The sequence below is a fragment of the Nuphar pumila genome, chromosome 17 (genome assembly GCF_984573655.1).
Source record: "Nuphar pumila chromosome 17, dmNupPumi1.hap1.1, whole genome shotgun sequence".
In the NCBI taxonomy this organism is placed as follows: Eukaryota; Viridiplantae; Streptophyta; class Magnoliopsida; order Nymphaeales; family Nymphaeaceae; genus Nuphar; species Nuphar pumila.
In genome coordinates this window covers 35611135-35638838 of record NC_143265.1, presented here as the reverse complement: position 1 = coordinate 35638838, position 27704 = coordinate 35611135, and the positions used below count along the sequence as shown (strand labels likewise).

At 38.2% G+C, this 27704-nt stretch overlaps 1 protein-coding gene across 1 annotated transcript in view; it reads right to left on the bottom strand.

Moving 5' to 3' along the window:
• Positions 1-27704, bottom strand: part of CPI1 (cyclopropyl isomerase) — a 73169-nt gene that overhangs the window by 35894 nt on the left and 9571 nt on the right. The window contains exons 5-7 of the mRNA XM_089993720.1: positions 24724-24834; positions 9761-9952; positions 6357-6454 (exon numbers count right to left, since the gene is read on the bottom strand). Coding sequence (XP_089849846.1) covers positions 6357-6454; positions 9761-9952; positions 24724-24834 — 401 coding nt within the window. The remainder of the gene's footprint in view (positions 1-6356; positions 6455-9760; positions 9953-24723; positions 24835-27704) is intronic.

Below are 27704 nucleotides of genomic sequence, written 5' to 3'. Positions count from 1 at the left end.
TATGGGATGCACCTTTCAGGACTTGTTGACGGGGAAAAGGATTGGTGGTGGCTATGAGGAAGGCGGTCTGTATTACCTACACCAACCAGAGGTTTCGGCCAATTCTGTTGTTACATCATCCTCAAGTCCTCTTTTGTGGCATCATCGTTTGGGTCACCTTCCAGTGACAAAACTTCGTCGTGTCATTCCTCATATACCTCCCTCAGTTTCTCTTCAGTGTGAAACATGTCAATTGGGAAAACATTGTCGAAGTTATTTTCCCTCCAGTCAGAGTCCATCAAGTCAAGGATTGTTTGATCTTCTTCATGTAGATGTGTGGGGTCCAAGTAGGATTCCGAATAGGTCTCAATGTCGTTATTATCTAGTTATTGTTGATGACTTCTCGAGACTATCGTGGGTGTTCCTGTTAAAAGATCGGTCTCAAGGTCCTGTCATTCTTAAATCTTTAATTGCAGAGATAAAAACTCAATTTGACATATGTGTTAAAATTGTTCGCACTGATAACGCTCTTGAGTTCAAATCCAAAGACTTACTTCAATTCTACTTTGTTAATGGGATTCAACCTCAATTTACATGTCCACATACCTCTCAGCAAAATGGGGTGGCTGAGAGGAAACATAGACAAATCCTTAATGTTGTTCGGCTCCTTATGATTCAATCCAATATGCCTGCTACATATTGGGGCGATGCGGTTTTGACAGCCGGGTTTCTTATAAATCGCATGTCGTCAAGTTCTGTAGAAGACCAGATCCCAATTCAAATTCTTCATCCAGAGGCTCCTCTCTTTCCTATCCCCCCTAAAGTCTTTGGATGTGTGTGTTTTGTGCATAAGCTGGGTCCTGATCGAGATAAACTTGTTGCTCAGTCTATTAAATGTGTTTTCCTTGGGTATCCTAAGAACCAAAAAGGATATCGTTGCTATGACCCTATATCTCATAAAGAGTATGTCAGTGCAGATGTTACCTTCTTTGAGTCTATTCCTTATTTTTTGAGTACTACTCCAAGGTTACAAGATAGTCAGGGTGATGTTTTTCCTCTGCCAATTCCCCATTTTCCTTTAGAGTCGTTCACTCCAAAGCCTGTGGCTCCATCCTCTGGGGAGTCTCGATACAGAAACCCTCCTATAGTGTATACTCACAGGTTACCACCTACTTCCATGCCCCCATTATCTCCTTCTCCTGAAGTTAGTATCTCTGAGCATACTGAAGTTTTTGTTGTTGATGAGGATCTTCCTATTGCTCTACGAAAAGGGAAAAGACAGTGCACTCTTCATCCCATTTCTCAGTTTGTTTCTGAAGTTAATCTTGGGGCTTCTATGAAGAATTTTATCTCGGCTTTGTCTGCCTCCTCTGTTCTGCTTCATCACAGTCAGGCTCTATTCGACCCCAAATGGATGCAGGCTATGAAGGATGAGATGGATGCCCTATGTTCTAGGGGCACTTGGGATTTGGTGGATCCTCCAACTGATGCAGATATTGTTGGCTGCAAGTGGGTATATACCAATAAATATAACTCGGATGGGTCAATTGAACGGTACAAAGCCCGGTTGGTTGCAAAAGGGTATACTCAGACTTATGGTGTTGACTTTTTTGAAACTTTCTCCCCAGTTGCTCGTCTTGGCACTATTCGTCTTGTTCTTTCTGTTGTTGTGCACCATGGATGGCCCTTGTTTCAGTTGGATGTCAAGAATGCCTTTTTGTATGGGGATTTGCATGAAACTGTCTACATGCAACAACCCCTAGGCTTCGAGGTTCAGGGGGAGTGTAAGAAGGTGTGCAAGTTGAAGAAGGCTATTTATGGCTTGAAGCAGAGTCCAAGGGCATGGTTTCACAAATTATTTGAGGTAATGTCAAGTTTTGGCTTTGTCAGGTCCGCTTCAGATCACTCCTTGTTCATCAAGAAAACCAGTGCTGGAATTGTTGTTATGGTGGTATATGTCGATGACATCATATTAACAGGGAGCAGTGCCCAAGATATTTCTGCCACAAAAGATCATCTTCAGAAACACTTTGTTACTAAAGATCTTGGTCACCTATGATATTTTCTGGGTATCGAAGTTACAAGAAACAAAGAGGGTTTAGTGTTGTCTCAAAGAAAGTATGTGTTGGACTTATTAAAAGAGACTGGAATGCTAGGAGCCAAGCCAGCTAATATTCCAATGGATCCCAAAACTCACATGTTTGATGAGAAGTCTGAGTATGTGGACAGTGCCAACTTTAGATCCTTGGTGGGTAAGTTACTATATGTGTCTGTTACTAGACCTGACATTTCATTAGCTGTGAGTAAAATCAGTCAGTTCATGGACAAACCTACAAAAGTTCACTGGGATGCAGCTATGATGGTTATTCGGTACTTAAAGGCATCTCCTGGTAAAGGTCTGTTGTTTAAACGAAATCCATCTTTGGACGTTGTTGCTTACACTGACGCGGATTATGCAGGATTTGTTGAAGATAGGAAGTCAACATCTGGATTTTGTGTGTTTGTGGGAGGAAATCTTGTTACCTGAAGGAGTAAGAAACAAATCGTTGTAGCCAGATCGAGTGCTGAATCTGAATACCGAGCAATGGCCCAGACTGCAGCTGAGATTATGTGGGTAAAATCAGTCTTGACCGAGCTTCAGGAGAAAGTATCCCTACCTATGTTGATGATGTGTGACAATAGGGTTGCTACATATATTGCCAACAATCCAGTATTTCATGAAAGGACTAAACATATTGAAGTTGACTGTCACTATATCCGCGACTTGGTTCAGGCTGGGTATATCTGCACCGATCATGTATCTTCCGAAGATCAAATAGCTGATGTTTTTACCAAAGCCCTGGCGAGACCAAATTTCTCAAAGTGTTGTGACAAGCTGAGCATGATTGATATCTATGCTCCAGCTTGAGGGGGAGTGTTGAGACTAAGATGTTTTTATGATTTTTTAGTAAATAAGTTTTTCTAAACTAGAGGTTATTTGAATCTTATTCTTTAATGAGGGACCTGGGTGTAATTGTGCTCTTTGGACTATCTCTATTTAATATAGAGAGTAGCCCTAATTGAATTAAGGAAGTAAGATTATTCTCCAGCCGTCTCTCTCTCTCTCTCTCTCTCTCTCTCTCTCTCTACCTTGGTTGTTGTGCATCTCTCCTTACTTTCAACAGTTTCATTCTTGTTCTCTTGTGATGCATCTATGGTTGCCAGCCTTTTCTCATCCTTTACTTTATATTTGGGACAATAGGGCTTAATGTGCCCTTGTTTTCCACAATTGTGACACATAATCTTCTCTCACATCATCATTGTGTTGCCTCCCAAAGTAAGGTTTGGTAAAGTGGGGAGGCTTATGTGCATTTGTGTTGGCATTAGTTCTAGAGATGACCAACACATTGTCATTGGTCTCGTTGGTTTCAGACAGTCTTCAATCTAATTTCTTCTATGCATACTTCGGGAAAGACCTCATACAAAGGTAGAATCTTCTTGCGGTGGGTGATTGTGACCCATACTTGTTCATATTCAGGTCTAAGACCCTTCATGATTTGAAAAAATTGCTCTCAAAGGATTTGGTTTTTTCTTTGAAGAGCATTATTGGGGGTATCACGTATAGGCTTCATTTTAGTCATTTGGTTCCAGTCTTTTGAGAGTTCCATAATACTCTCTAATGGTCATATCCTTTTGTCTACAATTGTGGATGTGATCACGTAAATCCCATTTTCATGTGGCATCCTTTTGTTTCTAAGTTTGCATGATGAAGACCCATGTTTCATTGGCTCTTTCGAATTCAAGAATGTTGACATATGGTTCTTCAAATATACTGCCCATGAAAAGGGAAAGAACTTTGGCATGTCCAAATTCTCATTCTTTATAAGCCTTCTTGTAATCCAAGAGAGTTTTCTCTCTCTCGCTCCCTTTAAGGGTTTCTTCTTTATTCTCACCATCTTCTCCCACAATAGACTTGGTGAGAATAGATTGAGGTTCTGATGTGGAACCATCACATATTTCCATAAGTCTTTTCCAACAACAATCCTCTTCACTGCGGTGGCCAACATGTTATAGTTGGTCCCATCAAATTTGATGGGAACTGACAATTTTTTGACGGACATGGAGAAGAAAAGAAGAGAGAAGAAGACGAAGAAGATGGAAGATGTTGATGGCACGCTTCCTAAAGCAACGATCCCTCGAACTCATGAACCACCATGCTATGCTCGATCACACTAATTACAACTTAAGAGCTCCAAGTCTTTGATACCATGTAATGAAATGTAAAAGGGCACATGCCACTTATGGGCTTACAAGCATAAAAGAGTGTGAACAAACAAAGTCACTTATGGGCCAATGCAAAACAAGATCACAAAACCACTAATGGGCAAGAACAACATAAAAAATAAATTATATTAATAATGAGAATGCTTGAGACAAGCATACAAACATATGTGAAGAACCCATATTTATAGGCAACACATACAACAAAGGGGCTAGTCAACTAGCCGTTGGGAGCCCAACGGCTAGAAGGATTTAAATAAAAAGCAAAAATTAAAAGAAAAGGAAAAATACAAATGTGCCCCTAATGGGCACAACCTATTACATATAAATGCAATGACCAAAATGCTCCTAATGGGCACAAACCTATTACATATACAGAAAAACAAAATAAATATATATATATATATACATATTATATATGTATATCATATATACACACATATTATATAAGTGTATAACTATGTATATACATGAATGAGAATACAACTTCAACAAATATCTTCCATTGCAAGGTTTAACAGAAACAGGCCATCAAACAACAGCATCCAAAGCCCTTTTACTGAAAATACCCCCTTTGTAGTGCCAGTTTCCACCGAGATCCTGACCCAAGTTCACCACTGAAATAATCTCGTTCTTCAAAAATCTCGAAACCTAAAACTCCCTGCAGAACTAAGAACTACAAAACTACAATCCAAATTATTCTTCCCTGTTTGTGTTGAGATTTTGATCCCCAACCCTAATCTTCAAATCGGGTTGCTCGCCTCTTCTGCCGATTCCGATGCAATTGGCATCCTAGAAGGCTCCAAATCCAAAAACTAGGAAAAAGAGGAACCCAAGAATATGAAGAAGGCACGGATTTCCCTCCCACAATGATTGGGTATTAATGCGTAGCAGCATTGGGAAAGCCAAAGTGGGAGGCCTTGATACAGTGGCTTTATAAAGCCTAATAAGGACTCTAGCTTTAACAATATTTACTAACCTGTCCATGTGAGTGGCAGGGTATCATTTTGCAAAATAACAATTCTCAAACAAATCTATAAATTATGTGTACACGACAACACATCCCATGTGATTAGAAAAAAAGATATAACTGAGACAATACTTTGCACAAGACTGCCCTTGATCCGTCTTCTGTTGCATATGTCAACGGCCTACAATGTACAAAATTTTCAAATCTCAAAGAAACATATTTTTACGTCGAAAAACTATGATCCAAGGGTCAATTCCCACTATTTTGACTGTGCTGAACACATCCATGAGGTCAGATTTGGTCAGAACATCCCCTTATGAGTTCCAACTAAGGGGTTCCTTACCCACAAGGGTAGCAAATGTGATTATATATATATATATATATATATATATATATATATATATATATATATATATATATATATATATATATATATCTGTGTGCATGTGTGTACAGCTGTGTCATAATTATTGAGATTGTCATGCTGTACCAAATGTACCCGTGTTGTGCCCCATTCCTACATCCATATCACTGTCACCAGTATTGTCCATATTTTGAGAATATCCAATAACATTGGCGATATCAAGTCAGCCGATATTATCAGCAATATATCACGATATTTTCAAAATATCACCAATGCTCAAATTATTGTGATGTTATCGCGATAATATCACGATATTTTTGGAAAAAACTCATTTTTTAATATTTTAAGCATACATTTTCAATTTTTTGTTTCTTTTATATTTTAAAACATTTTAAAACTTGTTTCTTTATATTTATGCAAGAAAAATCATGCAAGACTATTATTTTCTGTGTTATTATTATTTATATTTTTTTCAATATTTTTAAACTCCTGAGATTTTTCTGAGAAAAACCAAGTTTTGGAAATCTCTCCAAGAAAAACCAATGCCAAGAAAATACCTTGAGCAATATAGGTGACTATGATCCCTATCCATGTGACAGAGAAACAAATGCACTTTATGTGCATAAGATTACTGATTACAAGCTAATAGCTCATACATAAATGTAGAATAATATCACTGCCTCATAAAAGAAGACAACAAACCCTACACTCAAGGAAAAGAAAGTGTGAAGGGCTTTGTAACACATCAAGGCTCCATAACTTGTTCCTGCGTCAACCTCTTACCTTATGAACATTGGGAAGCTAACTATAAAGTAAATGGCATAGAATAACGATCCCACTTTGTACATTGCTGCACGATCCACAAACTGGTAGTAAGGGAACTGCATATCACAAACAAAAACTGAGAATTTGTTAAATATAAATATAATAATGGAAGCAATAACAGACTTTTGTGCAAAAACAACTGATAAATAGAACATGATATTAGCAGATTCCATTGTCCAGCCCTGTTTTCAACTTCAAAACACATGGAAGAGAGAAAATTTCTTGGTAGCATCACTTTTACCAATGCTATTCTCAACTCATCAAGACATTTCAAGGATAAACCAGATGCTATACTAGCCGGCAGGAAGAAAAAACATTATATAGATTTTATTTTAAGAGAAAACACACTTGTTCTCTGCCAATTTATTAATCATGATGCTTCATCTACAAAAGCATAAAATAGATAAAGCATCAAAATTAATAAATTGGCACAGAACAAGTATGCACATAGTTTTGAAGTCACTGCAGGCCAAATAATAAAAGGAACACCATTAATTGATTTGGTTGGTTAGGTATGCAATAAACTCCAGCCAGATGCCAACTCAAAAGTAGTGGTAGTAGTAATAATGGTGGCAGTAGTAGCAGTTAATGCTCGAGGAATCTTCATTATCAGCAGTATACTTAGAAAAAGTAAACATACACACTCTACACTTTCTGATGTTTTACTATTTTATGTGACAATTATACAAGCTCCTTAGATCATATATGGTAAAGACGTATCCAGTGGTAAGCAAGTGCTCATCTTCATGGATTAAGAATTATCAATAGGGCAAACAACCGCAAGACCCGTTTGCTTGGTGACTCAATGAGTTTAGTGAAGAGGCATTTTGAACTTGATGACTGTTCATGTCAGCTGCCTCTGCTCCCTCTAATGACATGGTCTCATAGTTTCTGTTAAAGGTAATTAAACATTGAATCAAAAGTTCTCCTACCTCAAGCTGTGGCATGTCCTTGATTACTGACTTTATAAATGGGGATACCAACCTACAGCTAAAATCTAACCTTTCTACATAAGTCAAAAATCTTGTTCATGAGATTTTCTAAGAAAATCTCACAAGACATAAAAAATGCTTTTCGAGAAAAATGTAAGGAATTGTGGTATATTTAAAATAAAAAGAAATAGAAAGTATAAAATAAAGAAACATATACGAAAATGTGAATAAAATAAAGTTTTGGGTTAATATAAACATATAAGTTTAAATCGTGATACATTGAATTCAGCACAAATTTAACAGAATTTTCAAAACTTGTAAATTATTTCTGCTTCTATCTGTGACTATGCTATATGACTTTTCCATATGTTGGATGGGAGAGTGTTGATGAATAACAAGTACATCTAAAAGAGCCAGGGTTAGCAAACCAGGCTATCCTGATGAGGACAAGCTTTCCATATGAGAGATGACTGAACATGAACTATTACGATGCATGATGGGTCAGTAACAAATGTCCAACATTAACCATGCTAGTCTTGAAAAGGCAGCTAGGTGCAAAGGCAATGGAAGGAAAAAGAGAAAAAAGGATGGCTGGAGCCCTAGAAAGTCTTTTTCTGAGATTTATCTTATTTATTAAGTTGTCCATGGTACAATCTGTTGTGTTAGCAGAAAACAGGTAACAGAAAGGCGGTCATAAGTGGTGACTGGTGTAACATCCTCTGTTGTACATTTGATATGTGAAGGAGCCATAAAAGGGTCCTTCTCTGAGGTAGACCTCATTAATCAAATTTCCACACCAGAACAACGTTTGACAGCAGAAAACAAGTGTTACAAGGCTTGTAGTAAGTTATGAAATAATATGTCATTATGGTTCTGTTTATCTGCATAGAAGTTTGATTAGGCTTATTTCATAGTCCAGTAATGCCAGCAAGAATAGGAATTAGGAGGCATCAAGGAACCGGAATGCATTAATTAATCTAAGATGTCCAAAGAATAAGTTTGATCGTTATATGGCCATACCACTCATGAAGTTGGGTCCATAGCACTGGCTTCTGCCAGTCTCTCTTTCAGTAATGCATATTGAATGGAACCATGAGGAAAATGCATTTTTCTTACCACTACAATTAAAGAATGAAATCCATGACAAGACTTCTAGCTGTGTTCAAATAGTATTTCAATATTCCTGCCAATGTCACAAATCTCAGTAATCTCGGTGTTAGATTTTCTTATAAAAGGAAAATCTAGAAATAAACTACGTCCTTGTTTGTTTCATTCCCATGTAAAGGAAATGCTTTACATGAGAATGGGCATGGATTTTTAAAACATCCTACCAGCTCAGCCTTCCCATGTGAAAGCTTTCATAGTAGGGGAGGTATGAAAGGATTTACACACAAAAAGTGGTAGGTGGTGGGAAAAACTGGGGCCCACTTGTGACAGCGTGGCACTTTCCCATCATGATGATTTGATGTTTGTTTCATTCATGGTGGGAAAGGAATACATCAGGGTTGCCAGCTCAGCACTTTCCCATGTAAGTTGCATGAAATAAATGAGGCCTAAAGTTTTTGTTTTTTAGTAAACTTTGGGAAAGGATCAGCCTATATAACATATGAAAATCTAAGAAAATATATAAAAATAAATAAATGATTTTAAAATATAAAATATCAAACTTGATACAATCATGATACATTGAAAATATGCAATGTTCTGAAAATATCAGGATTTTATCACACAAAGTTGATTCTTTAGATATCTAGAGCCTATAAGGTCATACTCCAAGATCTATATGCATGTATCAGTTATCTCCACTTTTTCACCATATTAGAGTATAGCCAGTTTTACCATATATTAAATGTAATAGATGCTCTGCTAATTTTTTTTTAATACTGCTATACATCTTGCTGATCGACATAGTGCTTGTCTCTTCATTTCAAACTAAAGGGCAAACAATATCATACACAAAATCTATTATACTGAAATCGAATATCCAATCAAGAAGCCCTCTTCTTGGAAGGTCATGACCTTGTTATACATCATTTTTTTAACTTTCATTTCCAACTAGAAATTGGAAAGTTGCCTTATTCTGTTTATTTTATATGCTTCAAAAGTCAAAGCATGCATATAATGGAGATAATTTCAAAAAGAAAGAACATATCAATTACATGAAAGTAGTTTTTCCACTTTTCCCAGATGAAGTAAATGTCAGTAGTTTGAAGTGTATGCACTATTAAAATAAAAATTCAGGAAACAGAAATTCCACTATAGCAATCATGATAACTGCATGACTAACAACTTATCATGATGGACAGAGTATGTAACACGAATTTACATTCTGTCAGTACATGTGGAGTCATCTTATGGAGCACATAACCATAACATTAATAATTAGATAAAGAAAACTGAAGCCAAAGGTCACCATCTTTCTCAACATACATTGGCAATAGCGAAGGACTCTAAGAAGGCTATGAAATAAGAGAGCAATAAAACCCATGCCGCCTGAATAATTAATTGAATCGGTTGTGGCAAGTCTGAGATGGAATGACGTAGTCGGCGTAATGTCATATTGGACATGACATGGTAAAATAGGAAACAAACATGAGTAAGAAAAAATGTTGTATGCGGTACCTACAAAATAAATAATGATGTTAATGAAAACAAAAAATAATAACAAAAGCAAGACCCACAAAACTTTATCTAGTATGTTACAATAAATGAAATCACAATGTAATAAAAGTAACTAGTCAAAATTATACTATAGTAATTAGTCTATGGCGTAGTGTCCAAACATGCCGCCTGCAAAGGGCACAAGAGAGAGAAATTTCAGAATCATGATTATTTTATTCCAGCATTTGTATTTATTGTGAATTGTGCTTTTCTTTTTGTTTATTACTTGTTCTTTTCATAAAAAGACATGCATTCTATTGGAAAAATAAGGTTAGCATGGCCCCCTTTTGGAGGATTGAAGTATTGAAGGATGAGATGAACAAATTCCTTCCCTAAGCATGCTCGCTCTCTCTCTCTCTTTCTTTCTATATACATATATATATATAGAGAGAGAGAGAGAGAGCAATCTCAGAATTATGCTTATTTTCTTACATCATTTGTGTTTATTGTGAATTGTGTTTTTCTTTTTGTTTAAACAAGTTAACACTCAAGTAGCACTATTGACCACTCAATAGCTATGCTGAATACAACATGCTGACAGAAGAAACATCAAACTTAGGAAAAACTAGCTTTCCCTCTCCTCTATCTTCTAGAATCATTACCGGGAGAAAGGCAACACTTCTCCTGGTTTGACTACTTCAAATTGGATGTACTTATATGAGAAGATCTTATGCATGCAGATTGGATCCAATGCAAGAAGCTTCATCCACTACTAAAAGACTAAGAATATTTTTTTGTCACTGGACTTTTCTTAAGCTGAGATGCTAATGAGATCACTTTGATTAATCATCTAGTGTCCAAATTATTGTGTTTCCTTGTTTTAGAATTTATTGTTAACTCAAATGTAAAAAATATAGATACAGATTAAACTAATAATTAGAAATGTGGTGAGTCAAGTTTAACAAGCATCAAATCTCCTTTTGCAGCCTCAGGTATGACCATACTCTGTTCAATTTGGTGTAATCAAAATAATCAGGGGGAAAGCCTGAAAAAGTTGTGACTGTTAAGATTGTATATATATATACATATATATATATACATATATATATATATACATATATATATATACATATATATATATATTCTGTTATATAGGTATATGCTCTATAGGGGCATTTTTGTCATTTCACACATGTAATAAAACTGTTTATTAAAACAGTTATTTTTTCTTTTTTATTTTTTATTTCTTAAAATGTAATTTTAGAGGACCTTTAGGGGCTCTATGGTCAAAATGACCATAGAGTTGTTGGGGGCTCCCAACGGTCAGAAATATGACCGTTGGGAGCTCCCAACGACTCCATTGGGAGCTCCCAATGGTCCTCTTCTCCTCCTTTTTGTGTATATATATGGGGCATGTTCCCCTCTTTTGTATTATGCTTGTATTAAGCACTTGATCAATAAAAGGCTTATAATTTTTTATTTTTTGTGTATCTTTCATTTGTCTTATTAATCTTTGTATTGTCCCATGGAGGACTTGTGCATGTGCACTTATTTGATTGTAATCTTGTAAGCCTTCAAGTGGCTAGTGCTTTTGTGCTTCCGCATACTTCCTTACATGGTATCAGAGCTATAGTGTTCTTCGACGAGAAAGGTTGCTGACAATTTGTTGTTCTTGTGACATCATCCTCTCTTTTTCACTTCTTTTATCTCTTGCTCACGATATCAAAACCAAGATTGATCTCTCATTTAAGCTCAATGGTAAAAATTACATGACGTAGGCTTCCGCCATAGAAAACAATCTCAAAGGGAAAAAGCTTTTGGGTTATGTGATGGGCACTATTCCCAAACCCCAACTCAAGCTTACAAAAATAAAAAAGAGGTCAAGAGAAAGGAAGATGCTTGTACCAAGGCTATTGAAGATCATTATAAACAAGTACAAGATTGGGAGAGTAACCAAGCAAAAATTCTTCCATGGTTCATGAACAACGTCGAACTTAAGGTATATGCTAACATTACAAAATTCCACAAAGCCAATGAAGCTTGGTTTTTTATGAAGGGTATTCATACTCAAAAGGATCTTGCAAGAGCATATTTCTTGCAAGAAAAGGTTATGACCACCAAACAAGATGAAATGAATATCCAAGACTATTATAGTGTTTTAAATCCTCTATGGGAAGAACTAGCATTCTTAGAACTTAAGTGGGTTGCTATTGAAGATGTGAAACTTAGGCAACAACAAATGAAACAAGAGAGATTTTTTCAATTTCTATTTGGGCTTCATCCCGAATTTAAGCAAGTTAAGTCTCTTCTCCTACATAGATCTACTCCTCTTCCTATAAAAGATGCTATTGCCGAAATCATCCAAGAGGAAACTTGTCTTGGTATGAGTAAGAGTTATGATGAAGTCTTAGTTGTATCTAAACCAAGCAACCATGTCAAGACCTATAAGCCTTCACACTTTGAAAGGCAAAATGACTATAATAATAATAATAACTATAGTGGAGAAAGAAAAATGATTATTTGTCATCATTGTAATGAGTCGGGTCACGTTAAACCCGCTTACCCAAAGTAAATGGAACATTCAAATATAAGGTTGCTTTCGTTGAAGAATCTATTCCCAAGAAGGAAGGAGGCAAAAGTGGAGAAAATCTTAAAGACACACTTGGAGAAATATACATGGCACTTCAACAAATTCTCAAAGCAACTCTTTCTACATCGGGTGCCGCCATTGCCTCTGCATCCTCACCCGGTACGTACTCTTGAATTCTATATTTGGGAGCATCTTTCCATATGACTATGTGAGAATACCTTAACCAGTATATGCACCAATTCAAATTTATCTTGTGTTTCTACGGCCGATGGAACCATTTTAAAAATTAAGAGTATAGGAACATTAGATTCTAAAAAAATTCAAAAATTTTTTGTTTCAAAAGTTAGAGTTGTTTCCAAACTAAATTTAAACATTTTTTTCGTTTCTCAATTATGGATGTGAAATATTTTTTTCATCTAATGGTTGCTTTGTATAGGATCTTTGGTCCGAAAAGCGGATAGGGCAAAGCCATAAGAAGGAAGATCTTTACTTTATGGATCATTTGTCTCTTCCTTTAAACTCTTTTTGTACTTATGCCCAAGATAAGGGTATTGAAACTTGGCATAAAAGACTTGAACATCCAAGCTATTCTAAAATGTATGTTTTTTCTTTTGGGAACAAATTTTGTAACGAAAAATATATGATTTGCAAATATTGTATTCTTAGAAAAATAAAATTTATTCTATTTTCAAATAGAACCTTTGTCTCAACAAGACATTTTGAATTGGTGCACTCGGATGTATGGGGTCCGTCGGTCATGTCTAAAGGTGGTTACTCGTATTATGTGACTTTTATTGATGATTTTACTAAATATGTATGGGTCTACTTTCTTAATCTTAAGTCGGAAGTTTTCTCCTTTAAAGAATTTCACATGAAAGTTAATAATCAATTTCAAAGCAATATATTTATTCTTAGATCAGATTCGATGAGGAATATCTATCTAATGATTTTCAAAACTATCTAAAACTAAATGGAGTTTGCCATCAAAGATCTTGTCCTAGGAGACCAAAACAAAATGGGCTATCGAAAAGAAAACATAAGTATATAATAGAAACCGCTAGAACCTTATTTCTAAAAATATTTCCAAAAGTTTTTTGGCCGAAGTTGTGTTAACTTCTACTTATTTAATAAATCAAATGTTGTAATAAACGGAAAAAAAATTAGTTTGGATTCGGGTCGGACCCGGACCCCCTGGACCCGAATGGAGGCACCGCCTCCCGTGTTTTTAACACAGAGAGGCCGGGGTTTCAAAGATAACCCCCGCCCCCCTTCTTCCTCTCTCGTTGCCTCTCTCCCTCACTGCCTCTCGGTCTCTCTCGCTCCTCTGCATTGCCGACCCGCCGCCACCTGCGACAGCCTCCGATGCCGACGCTGTCGCCGTCGGTGACCACCAGGTACGCCCTCTTTTCCTCGCAGTCTCTTCTCTCTCCCTCACCTCTCTCTGTGGCCACGGGAGGGGTCAAATCCCCTCCCTGTGCCCCCTTTTAGCAGGGGAGGGGCACAACACCCCTCCCTGCTCTCCGTTACGGCAGAGGAGGGGCTCGGCTCCCTCCTCTCTGCTGCTCTTCGTTACGGTAGAGGAGGGGTTTGGCCCCCTCCTCTCTGCTACTCTCCGTTACGGCAGAGGAGGGGTTAGGCCCCCTCCTCTCTACTCCTCTCCGTTGCGGCAGGGGAGGGGCCGAGCCCTCCTCCTTTCCTTTTGTTACGGCAGAGGAGGGGCTCGCCCCCCCCCCCCCCCCCTCCTCTCTGTTCCTTTTGTTCGGCAGGGGAGGGGCCGAGCTCCCCTCCCTGCTTCCTATTAGACAGAGGAGGGGCTGAGCTCCCCTCCCTGCTCCCTATTAGGCAGGGGAGGGGCTGAGCCCCCTCCCTGCCCTTTTGTTTGGCAGGGAAGGGGCTGAGCCCCCTCCCTGCTACTTGTTACTGCAGGGGAGGGGGCCGAGCTCCTCCCTGCTCCCTCTTCTCGGGCGTCAGGCAGAGGCTTTGCCCCCTGCTTGTTTGCGTGTTCGACCGGCAGGGGCCAAGCCCCTGCCTCTTTGTGTATTCGACAGGCAGGGGCAAAGCCTCCTGCCTCCTCCTTTGTGCTAACGGGTGGGGGGCTTGACCCCCTGTCTCTTTGCTCTTCTGGCAAGCAAGGCGACGCTTCGACCTCCCTCGTTGCCTTCGTAAGGCAGGGGCGCAACCCTGCCTACCCTTGCTTTCGGAGGGCAGGGGAGCAACCCCCCTGCCTCCCCGTTGTTTGCTGACAGCATGTCAACAGGGGCTTGTGGCCCTGCCCCTGCTTCTTGCGCTTATAGCAGGTGCGCATGTGCACGATGCGCCTGCCTTTGCTTTCTTGTACGTCAGGACGACGATAGTGCCCCTGACTTTCTATTTTGGTATTAGCTTGCTAAGATCGTTACTTTTGCAGCTCGTACGACGGATCTTGCTCGCGCTCCGCGACCCAAGCCGCCAATCGCGTACATCCGCGGACGACAACAAGTTTGTAACTCTTAAGGTAGGGGAAGATTGCACAGAAGACTTGGACAATTGAATTGAGTTCAATTAACTAAAAAGGACAATTAAATAAATATATATGCATATATATATATATATATCATATATATTTATACGAGTACGCATTTAACTCAAGGACGCGGTTTGCGATCCTTGTCCTTTACTTTGCCGTTGCGCATCGCACACAGGTTTTGTGTTGCACTCCTGTTTACAGTTCCTTTGCTTTGTCGTTGCACATCGTGCAAAGGTTCTGCGTTGCACTCCTGCTTACCGTCTTTACTTTGCCGTTGCGCGTTGTGCCGGGGGTTTGCGTTGCACTTCTGCTTACCGTCTTTACTTTGCCGTCGCGCTTTGCGCCTAGGCTCTTGCCTTTGCATATGTGTTGGTATTGCCTTGCTATTGCAGATGACGTGCAGGTTCTTGCTCTTTGCGTATGCGTTAAAGGCATCCTCGTGGAGGATGCAAGGGGCATTCACCCCTCTCCCTCTTGCGACAAGAGTTCAGTCGGGAGCGAGCGATACATTCTCGTCTAAGGAGAGGGATACCTCGCAAGGATCCTGGCTCTTCGTGCGTGCAGTCCTGGAGAGTCGACTTGAGGTTTCAGGGAGCTGCGCAAAAGCATCAAAGACTGCTCCAAATCGAAGCATTTGGAAGGATGTGACTGGCTGGTTCTGCTCGCCTTTTTGGCATATCTCGGGTGATCCCGAATTGGAGGTTCAAGCGAACTTCTTAGCGGGTGTTCTGTTGAGAGACCTGTATCCCTTCAATCGAGGCCGGTATCGAGTCATGCAAGACATGTAGATACCCCGATAGCGGATGTGATTCGAGATAATCACATGCATCATGTTGGCACAAGGTACTGTTGTTTCAAAAGATAGAGTAAAGTTGATAAACTTTACATCTTTGTGAAACACTCCTGTTGAGGCTTCTATTGAGGAGCTATACCCCCTTCATCCTAGAGTACTTGTAGTCGTGCACGACACGTCTAGTACTGCGATAATCGGATGAGACGGTCGTGCGACCTCGGATAGTGCTAAATGCACAATGCTGTAATCACATAAATGGCCTCACATTCGCCTTCACAGGCAAGATGCTCGAGTGGTTTAAAGACCACAGCATAGAATGGGTCGTTAGTTAAGCAACCCCTAACGCACCCGTTCGCTTCTGGTTGTCTGTCAAGGGAGAGGACAGATCGGTACAAAAACTCCAATGGACAGGTTGTTAACAACCACCCACGGGCAAAGATCCGGCCTCCCCAGTCATTGGAGTTAGGGGATATGGGCTACACAAGTTAGCTCAACACTTCTGCAGAAGTTGGATGCATCCGTAGCACTGTTTTTCAGCCTCTGGGGAATCCTCTCTCGGCTAATGCCGTCCCCTTTGGAGCGGACTCAACTAGCTATTCGGGTTATTGAAAATACATAGAATAACAGACGCCCGAACTAGTCTCAGTTGTTTCTACGTTTTGCTTGCGCGTACCCGCAAGCCAGTAATTATCGAAACATAAGGTCTGTTCACACTGGTCGTGGGTCGTGAGATTCACTTGCACTACAGATTCGCTTGCACTACTGATTCACTTGCACTACGGATTCGCTTGCACTACTGCTTCACTTGCACTACTGCTTCGCTTGCACTACTGCTTCGCTTGCACTACTAATTCGCTTGCTTGCTCGATAGTTCAGTATGCTACTCGTTGAACTAAGCACGCCTGTCAAGACGTTACTCTAGTTGGTTAAACTGCTTACGCAGTTCTTTGTGGAGTAATAAGGAGTTTCTCATGCTAGTTAAATGATTATAATAATAGCATTATACCAGTTGCTACATATTAGCATGTGACTTGATTTATCCCTTGGTCGAACTGTTTGGTGCTTATTGTAGTGTAGCACTTGTTGGCTTGCATCTCTTATGATTGATGTGATTGCATACAGCTCGTAATCTACGAACTGGTGGCAACTAGGATTGATGTGGCCGCTTGTCTTATAAGCTGCTTACATATTGTGATAAAATTGTTGCCGTATGATTGCTTATGAATGGCTTGTGATGTAATGGTTTATGCCTTACGATTAATTTAATTACTTGTTCATGGACTGAGCTATTTTATGGTAATTATATGTTTTACGAGCATTGTTATGAGTGCTTGTCTTATTCAGTTGTTTTGTTTGGCTGACGGGTAGAGTTAGTTACCCTTCGCCCATAGAATCAACTGAATTGCCATATCTGCGCGTTCTCATGTGTCGTTTACACATGCTTTGAGGGCCTATTTGAGGATTGCAATATTCTTCGTGGCAATCATACGATGCGTAGGATTATATGCTTCTGCGCGGAGTGATACAATGCATATTGCTGATATACATGCTTGTGCCCATATTGTGGCTACTGACCTCGAGAGCAATCAACTGTTCGGAGCAGTCGATTGTATAGATGCGTGTATCACCAAGTAGGGTGTCTGACGAGCACCTGATCTCCAAAGGATTATCTGCGAGGGCGTGTATGATCAAGACCAGGTACCCGGCTAGAGTGGTAGATTCTCTGTGAGGATGTACACTGTCCACGAACGGGTAGCCGCAAGGACGGTGAACTCCTGTGAGGAAGTGTATGGTCCAAGATCAGGTATACCATCTAGGGCGGAATTCCTTGTGAAGTTATACATTTCCCAGACCAGGTGATCCGGCGTTGATCTTGTTGTTTGTATTAGTAGCTATCGACCCCAAGAGCGGTCTTTTGTGTTGATGCGTGTATCGCAATGATTTTCATTAGATATGGCATATGTTGGGGATCTGTTTCCCAAAGGTTTCGCTGTGAGGTTATACATTTCCCAGATCGGGTGACCCGGCTAGAGTAGATCTCTGTGAGAATGTACACTGTCCACGAACGGGTAGCTGCAAAGACGGTGAACTCCTGTGAGGAAGTGTAGGGTCCAAGATCAGGTATACCCTCTAGGGCGGTAATTCCTTGTCCGGTTGTATATCTCTCGGACCGAACGATCTGACGTGGATCTTGTGTTTTCGCTTACCATAAAAAGTTATGGTGAGCTGTGACGATCTTCTGAGATTGTTTGTGATAGCCAACTATGAATTCATAGTTTCGGCTTTCTGTTTTAGCATGATTACGTGCATGACTCAGATATGAGAATCAGATCGTTAGTGATTTGAGTTAGTGATCATGTTTTGGACCTTCTACGGAAGGGTGAGCTTTTCTGAGAAAGTATGACGCCTTAGTGCGTCATAACCGGTGACGGTTAGCCGCGTAAGACTTTGAGAGATGAGGATAGATTAAGGTTGTTCAGGACAACGCGTTTGTTAGAAGTAGTGAGCGACAAACGATGTCCTGATGGTGATTAGATGTTGTGACCTTGTTCTAGGAACGAAAACAAGCTAGTTGCGTAGTAGTTCACAGCTTACGATCAAATGGATCGTATGCTTACTTGCGTTGAACTGCTTACTGTTTGCACTACTTACGCATTTGCACTGCTTACTCGCTCGCACGCCTTATTTGCTTGTATTGCTTACGTGTTTGCACTATTCACCTGCTTGCATTGCTTACCTGTTTAACTGCATATCTGCTTTAAACTGCGTAGCCTACTGAATTAAATGTACTTAATTCAGTTCCTTGTAGTCTCTCTTGTGCACCTACTAGTTTTTCGCGAAACTAACCCATTCTATGGGTACAGGTGATTTTTAGGTACACTACGGGCGATGGCGCGATTGCAAGATGGCTTCAAGACTTCTTCTTCCTGCCCTTAGCTCGCGTCCTGGACGCTTGGGTTTGTATCGGATTTCCCTTGGGATATCCGAATCTTGTGAGTTTTGGTTCTTTTAGCTAACGTGCCCAAAGTTGTAAGCTTGCCTTATGATTTATCAAAGAAAAATCTTTTGTTGATTTCATAAACAAACTCTGAAGGAAAGAGATATTTCTAGTCTCTTGCCTGTTTTTCTGAAAAGGGTTCGCAAGTTTGAAATTTGGGGCGTTACAAATGTCATCATCCACTTTGAAAAATATCGCTCCTTATGAAAAACTTCTTAAAATAACACCCAACTTCAATCGTTTGCGAATTTTTTGTTGTAAATGTTTTGTGCTTTTACACAAAAGAGACAAGTTATCTTCAAAAGCAATTGAACGTGTTTTCATTGGATACGGTGAAAATAAAAAATGATATTGATGCTTTGATTTCAAAAATAACAAACTTTATGTTTCCAAAGATGTGACATTCTTAGAAGATGAAAATGGTTTTGAAGAATATGATAAGAGGGAAGAAATGGATTATATGTTTTTGTATGATCTCACTCTAAAGGAAGATATGCATGCTAATGATGACTCTTTGAATCATTATGAAATTATAGGTGATATAAATCATGAATATTCTAATATTGGAACATCACCGAATAGTGATGACATCATTGATAATTCTCCTAAAAATATTCAAGTTTATACCCGGCGTGAGCAAAATAATCCTATTAGTCCCTTAGAAAAAATGTCTCAATATAGTGAATTTATAGAAGAAACTCCTCTTAGAAGATCTAGTAAAGAATCTATTCCACCAAATAGGTTTGTTTCTTATGAGACATTATCTCCTAATTATAACAACAACAACAACTACGCCTTCATCCCAAAACAATTGGGGTCGGCGATATGAACCAAAAAAGAAAATCATTCTGGGTCCTCCACATGAATCCTTCTCCTCCAATCATTTCTATCCAAAGTCATGTCCTCGGTGAGGTTCAAAACATTCATATCATTTCCTATCATCTCCATCCAAGTCTTCTTAGGCCTACCTCGACCTCTTTTGACTAATATATTTTTTTCATTTGTCCATCCTTCTAATTGGAGCATCATTAGGCCTTCGTCGAATATGTCCAAACCACCGTAAACGATTTTCTCTCATCTTATTTTCAATGGATACAACGCCTACCTTCTTACGCCTTAATTATAGGACTTGCTTAATAACTTTACATTCACATCATGAGCCTTCACACTATAATGAAGCTAAAAATGTTCCTCATTGGATTGAAGTCATGAACATAGAACTAGATGATCTTAGGAAAACAAAAACTTGAAAGGTCGTTAGGTTACCTCCAAACAAGAAACTCATTGGATGTCGATGAGTTTTTAAAGTAAAAACCAAGAGTGATGAAACTTTAGAGAAATATAAAGTGAGGTTAGTAGCTAAAGGATACTAACAAGAATATGGAATTGACTATGAAGAGACTTTTGCACCCGTAGCTAGAATGACTAGTGTTAGCACTCTAATAGCCGTTACATCAACTAAAAAATGGCCTACATACCAATTAGAGGTTAAAAATATTTTTCTTAATGGAAAACTAAACGAAGAAGTCTATATGAATCCTTCATCGAGATTTGATATTGAAAAAGGAAAATCTCTTAAATTTTTAAAAGCTTTGTATGGTCTTAAAGAGGCTCTCAAGGCCTAGTATGATAGATTCAGTAATGTTATGACTAATTTGGGTTTTCGTTCATGCTATACTAACACTGCTCTCTTTATGAAAAATACATGTACTAGCATTGTTATCATTCTACTTTACATGGATGATATGATTATAACAGGGAACGACAAAAAAGGTAGTAATGTTAAAAATGTGTTAAAAGATATTTTTGATATGTCTGACCTAGGATTCTTAAGATATTTTTTAGGAAATGAAGTTACATGCTCTCCCAGGAGTACATACTTTCTCAAAAGAATCTTGTTGCAGATATATATGCTAAATCTGGCATTTCAGATAATAAGATGGAAACTCCTAAAGTGGTGAATGTTAAATTAGGACTTGAAGATGTGACTCTTCTTGAAGACCCCACACCTTATAGACAACTAATTGGGTCTCTCACTTATTTGTTTATCACCAGACCAGATATCGCTCATGTCGTTCACTCTGCTAGTCAGTTTAAACATGCTCCCACAAGTGTACACATGAGTGTTGTATTAAGGATCGGCAGATATATCAAGAATACCATAACTAAACGACTCTTTCTATCCCCATCTTCATCTTTAGATTTACTTGCTTATATTGATGTTGATTGGGGAGGAAATCCCAATGATAGAATCTCAACTATTGGTTTTTGTGTCTTTTTAGGTGATTCTCTGATTGCCTGAAGATGCAAGAAGCAGCAGAAGGTCTCATCATCTTTCACTGAAGCAGAATACAGAGTTATGGCAACTACAACTATGAAACTTGTATGGTTAAAAAATCTTCTCAGAGATATGAGTTTTGACGTCCTCAAACCTTCGAAGATGTGTTGCGATAATAAAAGTGCAATTTACATTGCCAGCAACCACACATTTCATGAGCGCACCAAGCACATCGAAATGGATTGTCATTATGTTTGTTATGAATTCCTGAAAGGAACTATTGAGTTGCCTTTTGTCACCTCAGAATTTCAACTTGCAAACTTTTTTATTAAACCTCTTATTGCTCCACGTTTTTTTTTCTTTCTCAACAAACTTTCGATGTTTACACCGTAAGTTTGAGGTGGGGTGTTAAGATTGTATGTATATATATATATATATATATATATATATATATATATATATATATATATATATATTCAGTTATATAGGTATATGCTCTATAGGGGCATTTTTGTCATTTCACTCATGTAATAAAATTGTTTATTAAAATAATTATTTTTTTCTTAAAATATAATTTTAGAAGACGTTTAGGGGCTCTATGGTCAAAATGACCATAGAGTCATTGGGGGCTCCCAACGGTCAGAAATATGGCCGTTGGGAGCTCCCAACGACTCCATTGGGAGCTCCCAATGGTCCCTCTTCTCCTCGGTTTTGTGTATATATATGGGCCATGTGTATTAAGCACTTGATCAATAAAAGGCTTATAATTTTTTACTTTTTGTGTATCTTTCATTTGCCTTATTGATCTTTGTATTGTCCTATGGAGGACTTGTGCATGTACACTTGTATGATTGTAATCTTGTAAGCCTTCAAGTGGCTAGTGTTTTAGTGCATCCGCATACTTCCATACAGTGACCATCTTCTAAATTTTGAGAAAAGAATTTGTGCAATATAATGCAAGGTTTTAAAACGCGTGACTCGGAACTCGACTCGTTCTTTATTGACTCGTGACTCGGCGGGTCAACTCGGTGACTCGGACCGGGTTTTGTTAACTTTTGATTTTAAAAGAAAAACAATATATAATTTGTCTCAAACCATGTTTTTCAGTAAACATATAGTCTAAAGAGTTGACAATAAAAAATTGCAAGTTCAGAGTGGAAAAAGTACAAACTTCTTCATAACAAGGTCACATGGAAAGATCAAGTTACATGAAGAAACTTCTTCATAACAAGCATGTTTTTGGTATTCAATAAAGGCCCCATGTAACTGAGTCTAGAAACATACTTAAGTCTTAAAGTCAAGTTTCTAAATAGAATGGTTTAGGAATTTCAGCTAAACTTCTCCAGAAGACACCCTAGCTTTTGTTAGTTTTCCTTTCTAGTGATCTCACCTCATTGAGAACAGCAACACATCATCTTGCATAAAAAGCCAGATTGAATTAGTTGCAACAAGGTAAAACAACAATAAGAGAATGAATCACCAGAAGAAATTCCAATTATGACCAAGGGAAATGTTGTCACATGGATACATGTACAAGCATACTGTACAAGATCAGCACAACTGGTATGATATGGGTGTTTCTGTCAAAAAATAAGGATGACAGGGTACAGATTGTTATGCACAGGTGTGATACAGACTTTGTACAAAAATGTATTTTTATATACAATGAAGGATATGATATGTGTTCATAAAACAACACTCAAAGGCACCCAACACCAGAACATGAAGTACAAGCACTGATACGTGTATGCTTCACTTTTTTGTTAGATCTTTGAATCATTTTTTTTGCCAATATGTTTAATCAACACATAAAGATTGATAGATTATTGTATCTTTGAACTGGTTTGTCTTGTAATTTATTATTTATTATTAAACTGTTATTTTGAAATACCCAAAAAATCAAATTTCAAATATCCCAGAACTCGACCGAGTCAGGCCGAGTCCAGGCCGAGTCAAGGCAAGCCGAGTTTACCCTGCTGGGTTGACTCGCTGGAGGGCCGAGTCACCGAGTTGACTCGGCGAGTTTTAAAACCATGATATAATGTATGGTTTGAGGAACCTACCCTTAGAAAAAACACTAATGGGCCATGGAAGCAGACAAACTAGTAATTGCCTGGTGCTGAGAGGGTTCAAGCTCAAAAAGATAATGCTTTTATTTGACCAGCTTATAAGAGTTGACTAAAGATAGAACCCCAGTCCAAACATTTTGCTTCACTCCAACCTATTTATTTGAGTCATTTATTCCTTCTACTCAGTATTACCTTCCTTCAAATTCCAGTAATCAATTAGTGGACTATTGGAAAAGATCCATGATCCATCATAACGAGAATATGAATAAAAACAGTATGCTTCCAGCCAAGGGGAAAAGGGAGAAATAAGGGCAAGCTAAAGAAGCTACATTGGGCAAGGGCAGCTCATGCATAGATACCTTCAACAAAAGAGGAAGAATGTTCCCTTTGAACAAAGATTCCAGGACAGATATTTATGTAGTGACACCATCTTTGGTAGGGCTATATTTTCTAGTGGACCTCTACCTTAGGGCTGTCAACAGGCAGCATCTAGGTCAGTCCAGGCTGGGTCCGGACCCAAATACAACTATCAGGGACAGGTACCAGGATCAGGGTCCGGTCAGAATTGACTTAGGCAGGAACAGTTTCAGGTCCATGTCAAGATGGTAGGAATTAGACCTGGATCAATCTATGTCACACAGACACTTCACTTAGCCGGTGTATCCTGTGTCAGCATGACATGGCACTCGGAAACACTAGGTTACTTTATGAAAACAGTCAAACTAGTGTCAGACACATTCAACATTGTGTCATTAACATTAACTATTTTGTTTTATGATCTTGATTACTTAATTTGTATTCACTTGCATTGTCTTTCTTTTAAAATTTGTCATAAATTACATTATATTTCAGTATCAACTTAGTTTTATTATTTGATGTTCTCAAGTATAGTGATGTAGGGTTGCTGTTCAAGAATTTGAACTTGAGATGATATGTTCTATTGATTTAGGCTAAGAATCATGCATGCACACACACACACACACACACACACACACACACACACACACACACACACATGCATGCATGCATGCATGCACGCATTTTGTGTGTTTATGGTCATGTCTTCATTTTTTAAAACTGCTGTCATACCAAGCATATCCATATCATGTCCCATTCCCACATTTTGTATCCTTGTGACACAGGGGTCAATAGATCAGACTCTCTTCTCATTTATTAACCACCAAACCAAATCCAAGAACATTTACTACTAGGATCCTGTGTGCCAAATCTTAATTATCAAGACTTATTTACAGTCCTGACTCCAGAACCGAATATTATCAGGTCACTATTGCATCTATCAGATAATATTCAAACAATTGACTTACCTAGCCTTTTGATTTAAAATTACAATATTACCAGAGTTGCATGGCAAGTTTGGAATTTCTCAATCCCAAAAAAAGAATTTAAATTGTTTCGCTTACACCTTGCTATGATGTATGACAAAATTGCCTCATTCCTTTTAAAAGTTAAAACCCTGAATACAACAGGACAAAAAACAAAATCTGAAACTGAAATTTAAGAGTTAATCATACCCATAGGAATCACCTTTTGTACTTACATTATTCATCTTCCAAGATGGAAAAGTATAGGAAGCTCCAAGGACCGTGAAAAAATAGTGAGTCCAGAAATAGTTGCCAACATAACTAAATATAGAAATCCACAAACTGGCCTGCCACAGATTAGTAAATAGAAGCATTAGGTGGACATTGGCATAGTCACAATCAACAAAATGAATTTAGAGTGTTAAGCTTAAATAACATAATCATGGCCAAAGTTATGCTTGATATAAACAGCTTTCTGCTTGCTAAAAGTATCCAAGAGATCAAGAAGCATTGTACCATGAGGAGCACCAAACTGGAGATTGGCTGACCATCTGCTCTAAATGACATATTCTAAAAATTTGGCCATAGTTAATTCACATCACTTTTGACCATACTTTCTCATATGATAGTTGAAGCACTCTCACAACAGATAGCTACATATTCGATTAGCATCATTCACTCAGACAGCCAGTTATCTTTTTCACTCAGTAATCCATCATTGAGTCATATGGATGTTATGTGACATAATAAATTCAAACCATATCCTTTTCTGTCAAATATTTTGTCAATATGCCATAGTAACTAAGAAAAGGTCTTTTTTGCAATATCAGGATCTGATACAAGGCCATAAATGAAATAGATTGTAAATGATTGGACTTCAAAATCCAATGTCAGTCCTCTTGTGAATGTGCAGGGGCATATACAGACACATGCAACATCATACATGACACGTACAATTAGTATTATGGAAGTGCAGCATCATCTGGCAAATTTCGTGATCCGCTGCTGAACGCCGAACCTAGTTTCTGTCACTTCCTATAAACTGAAGGAACACCTTGTCAATAGGGTACAATAGATTAAATCTTCTGAGGCATTCAGCCATATGATTACATCAAGTTAAGGGAACATGAAGTAGGTCTCTGATAATGACAAAAATAAATTACCAATAGCACTGCAGCACTGCATAATGGAGAAAGCCTTGTGTGTGGGCTGGTGATGTTCATGCACAGGGAAGAAATGTTCCAAAGTTGTGTGATGGCCAGCTAAACCTCTTGATGGGAACAAAATTGCTAAGGCAATTTGGTGTTGCACCTGATCTGAGAATGCCATTGGTGATTTCAATTCCAAGCACCGCATGAGATGAAAGTCTGGCGGCCATCCAGACCCAATCTTGCACTGAGTGGCTGAAGGGAGATGAAGATGGGGGTGGATAGCATGAAGGGTTGGGAGAGAAGGGAAGGATGGGTGTGAGCCTCCTTTCAAGGGAAGACAGCTTCCAATTTTTCAATATTATTTCAGAACTGACTTCAAACTGTACACAGGACTATTTATATGATTTGAGCTCCTAACCCCTAATGGATCTGGGCATCCCCGTATCCTCTTAGTATGAATACCATACCAAACTTAACCTAACTATTATACCAGCCACTTGCAGCAGCCTGGTTTTACACCACATAACTCAATGAAAGGCCTTACTTTGGATTTAATTAACCATGATAAGATTTAGTTAATAACACATAGATCTAAGACCTTGTTATACAGTACAGTAATATATATATATATATATATATAGAGAGAGAGAGAGAGAGTAATGTGTAGGTTCCAGACCATCCCAGACCCTTTAAAAAATGCAGTTACATGTGTTTTTTGATTAATCCAAACCTATAAAGGTGTCTATCATTACTTATTCACTAAGAACCATGCTTTGGATAAAATTAATTTAACAAGAATTCTTGATTTTTAGTTAAGCAAGTTTTTGCTGTAATATAAACCATTGATTTTTTTTGTGGAGCTAAAAGCACATGTAAACCTGAAAAATATTTAAACTAATACATGTTTTCTACTAAATAAAACATAGATATCATATTTACGGGTTTAGATTAAGTAAAAAACACATGCAAATATGTTTTTTAAAAGGAGTCTAGGATGGTCTGGAAGATACATGGTCTGGAAATTAAACATTACTCTCTCTCTCTCTCTCTCTCTCTCTCTCTCTCTCTCTCTCTCTCTCTCTCTCTCTCTCTCTCTCTCTCTCTATATATATATATATATATATATATATATATATATATATATATAGTGGCTATGTATCATGATATGTTACGGCGGTATGATCTAGCCAGATAATGGTAAATCTAACCACACAGATGAGTTTAGAATGATTTATTGAGTATATTAGAAGGTTTTATCATATTTAATACACCATAAGATTCCAGTTTTTGAGATGGTGAAAATCAACGAATCACAATTCATGAAAATAAGGGTGGTTTAAAAATGGTATAAAACATCATATATGAGTCAACTTTAACACATGAAAATAATAAATAGAATATGCTAAGCATAGTCCAATGGTTAGATTTTGCTTTTGAAGCTTAGATCTACGTAAATCAAGCATGTACCACCTTAAGCTACGGTGGTACAATACCACCATAGAAGCATCCATTATATATATATATGGTATCACATTAAATAATACACACACATGTACAATACATTGAATCAATGACATTTCTTGTGTTAAATTAACCGTGATAAAAGCATTTAAGGGGTTTAATTTACCTACTAACATGTATCTATGATTTTTCTGTATAGTGCAGTGCTACTGATTTTCAGACACACACACACATGCATCCAAACAAACTAGTATTGGTTCACACAAAAGAACCACGTCTTGTAGTTTGTTTCACTCATCCTGCTAGGTTTACTTGCTTGAACAGGGGGTGATGAACTTTCAAGTAATATCTTGTGATGCAATTCTATTTTTACCAAGTATCACCCAGGAATCAGCTTGACTTGTAAGTTGTGATCTTTAACAAAATTGCCACTTAAACTTCAAGATCATTTTTCAGCTTAAATTTGGTAGCATTCAGAATCTTGAGACTATTGTTGTTTCCACAAAAGCATTGTTGATCCATTTACACAATTCTTTGTGGTGAAGCTTTCCATAACTTTTAATTGCCTTTGTTATGTCAGAACTTATGCATGAATCTTGTTGTTT